Source organism: Camellia sinensis, chromosome 14 (assembly GCF_055761805.1).
Source record: "Camellia sinensis isolate YWXY chromosome 14, ASM5576180v1, whole genome shotgun sequence".
In the NCBI taxonomy this organism is placed as follows: Eukaryota; Viridiplantae; Streptophyta; class Magnoliopsida; order Ericales; family Theaceae; genus Camellia; species Camellia sinensis.
This window is the reverse complement of record NC_138974.1, coordinates 30852170-30856945: the sequence shown is the minus strand read 5'-3', so window position 1 is coordinate 30856945 and position 4776 is coordinate 30852170. Positions and strand designations below refer to the sequence as shown.

Below are 4776 nucleotides of genomic sequence, written 5' to 3'. Positions count from 1 at the left end.
GGTTAAACCATTAGCCAAAATTAGGCAGAAGTGGTCACCGCCGTGTTCACTGGCCCTATATAACGATTCCAAAACCACACACTGCGAGAGTGAGCGCAAGCACAGCAGGAGAGCGAGTGCAGTGTTGCTACAATCTTCTAGACCACAACAATGGAGCCCAACCCTTTGAAATTCTTCATCTACACACCCGTTTGTAAGTGCATTTCATTTGATAGAATGAACCATTGCTATCGACTTGTTCGTTTCAACCCATTCATGGGTATGCAAAAAATAATAATAAATATTTGTTTCTTTATCTATTGGGGTTCTTTTGTTTGTCCTTCGTATGAACTTTCGTTATTTCTTTATTAAAAGTGTTGTTAGTTTTTTGGGTTTTTGGGTTTAGGTTTGTTCTTGATCGTTTTGTGTTTTTGTGGTTGTTGGTGTGATGTTTTTCTTGGGCTTTATTGTGTTGCATATGTATTGTGTGATGTTTTTCTTAAATTTATTGTAATTGTCATTTGTTTTTTAATCTTGAATTTCTTGTTGTTTCATTTTTTATTAATTTGTTTGTCGCAGGAACTGCATATTTGGCTATTTTGCCCCCATTAGAAATCAAAGGTATGGTTCTATTTATTCCATTTTTAAAAAAAAATCTTGTTTGTGATGGTCCACTATTCATTTGCTCGGATTATTTTGCATTGATTAGGAGTGGGTAATTTAATGAATTTGTAATTCTTCCTATTTTTGTTCCTTTTTTTATTTTTAAATTTTGATTTTCAATGGTTTTGCAATCGGTGGGACTGATTTTGATACTGCATCAGTTTTTCTAGATAGTGATTCAGAGCAGTAAGGGCATCAACCGGGCTTATTCGTGTTTTCCGGAAACTGATAGTAATGGCTGACAGTGGTAGTAGTGACGGTAGCAACCAAGGTTCCTCATCAGTGTCAAACCAAGAAAAAGCGCCTAGGAATAAAAGAAAATACTTACCAGAATTTTCCCTCGATGTCCCAAATGATGTCTCTGCGTCCCTCACAGAATTCCCTAGATATGAATTATCAGCAGAGAAATTTCAAAACACACTGAGTGATCCTGGGTCATTGGAGGCTAAGTCCAGAGTAGAAGAGTTACATCACGATGATTGGGATGATCCTATCGCATACCAGCTTGAGGAACTTTTGTCGCTTAATTTGTCTGCAACTTTCCAGAGTGCAATTAAGAAGATCGCTAACAATGGGTACAGTGAAGAGGTTTCTGAGTGGGCCATTTTAAGGAGTGGCCTTTACTATGGTAGTAAGGACCCCGTGTCAAATATCGTTGATGGTGCTTTGGTTTTCCTGAAGAGAGAGAACGAATATGATATTTCTAGCCATCGTATATTTGAGGATTTAGAGAATTTAGTGGAGTACACAATGTTGGAGATGATATGTGTGCTTAGGGAGGTTAAGCCTTCTTTAACTATCGCAGAAGCAATGTGGTTCTTGTTGATTTGTGACTTGAACCTTTCATATGCATGTTCAGTAGAAGGAGATTCTTTAAGTGTGTTTGGTGGTAAAGAAATTCCCAGAGAAAGCTCCTCTGATTCTACACTTTCCCAGATGCAAAAATCAGATGCTCTATCCGATTCTACACCAGCGCAGCTGAAATCAGAAGCTCTAATTTCTGAAACCGTTCTTTCAACCCCTATCAATACTTATATCTCAAAACCTTCAATGTCCAATGCTCAAAAATTGTGGTCCGAAATGCACAGAGTTGGAGGGATTCTTAATTTACCTGACCCTATGTGCCCCTTTGTTCATGAAGTTACAACTCCAGTGAATGAAACTCGGGTTTCTGTCTCTGATGCTGGAGGAAAATCCTTGGGTATTACTGAGGAATATGTCCAGAGTATGTGCCAGTTATCTGCCGTTGATGAAAAATCGGGAAGTAGTAGAAAGGGGTGCATGGTTAATTCAAAGCGAGACATGCTTCGGCTGAAGTCATTTCATGTAGAGAAACATTGCAAAGGTCATGTGTCTAAGGGAACACTCAGAGCAAAGTTCTCTACCTGGAGTGGTCTGGTCTTGGACAAGAAAGTGAAGTCTCCATCTGATTCATCGGGTGTAAATATCAAGACTACTTCCTCAAAGACAAGTATTGCAGTTGGAGTGAACATGCTTGTAGCAAAAAAAACCCATCATCATTCGAACAACACTCCATCTGCTTTAGCTCCAATGGATAACCCTGCACTGTTTCCTTCAAATGATATTGTTTCTGCATTACCTGCTGCAAATGCCAAACTTCATTCTACATTACATTCCGAAAAAAACGCAACTCTGAAACCACAAGTTAGCGTCCCTGCTTCTCCTAAGATTTTTGATTGTTATGCTGGAATTCCATACGATAAGTGTCTGGGAAAGTATGTTCCGCAAAATGAGAAGGATGAATTGATTCTGATGCTAGTTCCTCGGCTGCAAATACTGCAGAAAGAGCTCGATGGTTGGACAGATTGGGCCAATCAGAAGGTTATGCAGGCTGCTCGGAGGCTCGGCAAGGACCTGGCAGAGTTGAAGGCATTGAGGCAAGAGAAAGAAGAAGCAGGAAAATTTGAAAAAGAGAAGCACATCCTAGAAGAGAACACGGTCAAGAGGCTGTCTGAGATGGTGTGTGCATTGGATAATGCTACTAGCCAAGTGGAGATGGCTAACACGACCGTCTGTAGGCTTGAGGAGAAAAATTCTGTCCTGAAGAAGGAAATGGAAGCTGCGGGACTGCAAGCGATAGGATCGGCTGCAAATTTGCAGGAAGCATTGTTGAGGGAGCAAGATGCATTGAAGAGAGTTCAATCGTGGGATGCAGAGAAGAGTTTGTTGCAAGAGGAGGTTTCAACTGACAAACACCAGGTGGCAGTGCTTCAGCACGTGCTAGAAAAGGCTAAAGGTCTCTACAACCAAATTGAGGTATGCTTCTTCTAAGGGAAATAGTCATCATCACTGTCTGCTGATTAATGCTCAGACTATGATGATGCATTATGTGTCAACACGTTGCATAACTATGGTATAATAAGGTTTCCTTTCTTGATTAGATAATATAGGACCAACCCACCAACCCATCTGAGTGCTAGATCACTAATTTACCCCAAATTCTTAAGTTGCCCTCACATGTAACCCTGTCTTACACGTGGAGATGCAAATTTCTATACATCTAGAGAGAAAATAATGCAAACAGAGACCAAATGTAAATAGAGAGACTTGAACCTGAGACCTCCTCCAACCAAAGTTCCGATATCATGTTACACTGTCCAGGGCAAAACTATACCCCCAAAAGCTAGTTTTTGAGGTGAGGGTGCTTTCACTGTCATATACTGCATATTATTTTGTACTTGGGCAATAACACCGAGAACCATATTGGGGAAATTAACCAATTTTGACTCCTGTAATTCCCATATTGAACCTGTAATATATGATGGTTCAAGTCAATTGCATGCTATTCATAATTCAGCCTTACCATCTATCTGACATGCACTCTGGTTTTCCCTTCTTAAATTTGTTGAACAAATTTCTTGATCTGGTTTTATCATATGTTAGTAACTTAATGGGGGAAGGGAAATTTCAGGGTCGACATAAACAGGAAGAAAAGGTAAAGGAAAAACTTCTAATTGAAGCCAGCTCTATAAGAAAGAAAAGAGAGCATCTTGAGTCTCTAGCAAAAGCAGAGGAGGATGTGATCAGACAAAAGGCAGAAAATGAGTTGCAGAAATACAAGGAAGACATTAAAAAGCTTGAATGCAAGATATCAGAATTGATTTTAGAGTCTGAAGCTTCAAAAATAGCGGCACTTAGAGGAGGCATAGATGGAATTCATGGTAGCTACTCGACAGAGTGCAAGGATTTCCAGGCTCGTAAAGTGACTAAGAAGTTGGCAGTTTTTTGGGACAATTTTGGAGGTAGAAGTGCAAGAGCGGAGCGGGAATGTGTGATGTGCCTGACAGAGGAGATATCGGTGGTTTTCCTCCCCTGTGCACATCAAGCTCTTTGTGTAAATTGCAATGAGCTCCATGAGAAACAAGGGATGAATGATTGTCCTTCTTGCAGGACCCCGATCAAGAGGCGGATCAAGGTGCGTTTTGCTAGTCCCTGATGTCTGTAAATTATACAAAAGAGGGGTCTTTTACATCAAGAGGCAGATTAATGTGTGCTTTGTTAGTTCCATTTTGGCACAAAACTTCTCTGGAGTCTTGGTCTTTCTCTTAATGAAGCTTATAAATCTAGCCTATATTACCTGTTGATACTTCTTAGACGCTTCCCTTCAGGCTTTGTGCATTTTAATATAGTTTGTCTTTTTGGAGTATGATTACCCAGCAAAACAAGCAGGCAGAAAAGGGGAAAAAATGATCTGTCGTTTTATGAAGCCAAATTCTATTTAAATTTTGTTTGAAACAAGATTGAATGTGATTAGTACTACAATGGAAAGTAGAAGATATAATTTTATTTGCGGTAGTGATCGTGGGATAGTCTTTAAATTTAAATGTGAATATAAAATTGGGTTAGTGTGTGGGCTGCGATATTATTAATCACTTGGATGATGTTTGATCACTATCTTATGACCTGAATAAAGACAATGCTGCTTATATTTTACCCTGTTAATAAAAAAATTTGTACACTGAATCGCCTTTATTAATATAGTCGCTTGGCAGCAATCCCAAGAATTCTTCTTCTTTTTTTTTTTTTTTTTTTTTTTTCTTACTTTTTGTCATACCTAGGTTTTCATTCTTTTCCCATCATAAAGCTTTACAGGTAGACCAAACTTGCTACTCT

At 39.2% G+C, this 4776-nt stretch overlaps 1 protein-coding gene across 3 annotated transcripts; it reads left to right on the top strand.

Moving 5' to 3' along the window:
* LOC114270143 (RING/U-box superfamily protein) lies at window positions 1–4309 on the top strand. 3 transcript variants are annotated; one of them, XM_028211548.2, is made up of 4 exons: window positions 1–193; window positions 559–600; window positions 804–2919; window positions 3575–4309. In XM_028211548.2, the coding sequence occupies exons 3-4, from the start codon at window positions 877–879 to the stop codon at window positions 4097–4099; spliced, it is 2568 nt and encodes an 855-aa protein (XP_028067349.2). In that variant the 5' UTR covers window positions 1–193; window positions 559–600; window positions 804–876; the 3' UTR covers window positions 4100–4309. The 3 variants fall into 3 exon arrangements, with proteins under 3 accessions (XP_028067349.2, XP_028067350.2, XP_082762449.1); XM_028211549.2 differs by having other exon boundaries at window positions 5–193; window positions 813–2919; XM_082906323.1 differs by lacking the exon at window positions 1–193 and adding an exon at window positions 208–259.
* The last annotated feature ends 467 nt before the right edge of the window (window positions 4310–4776 follow it).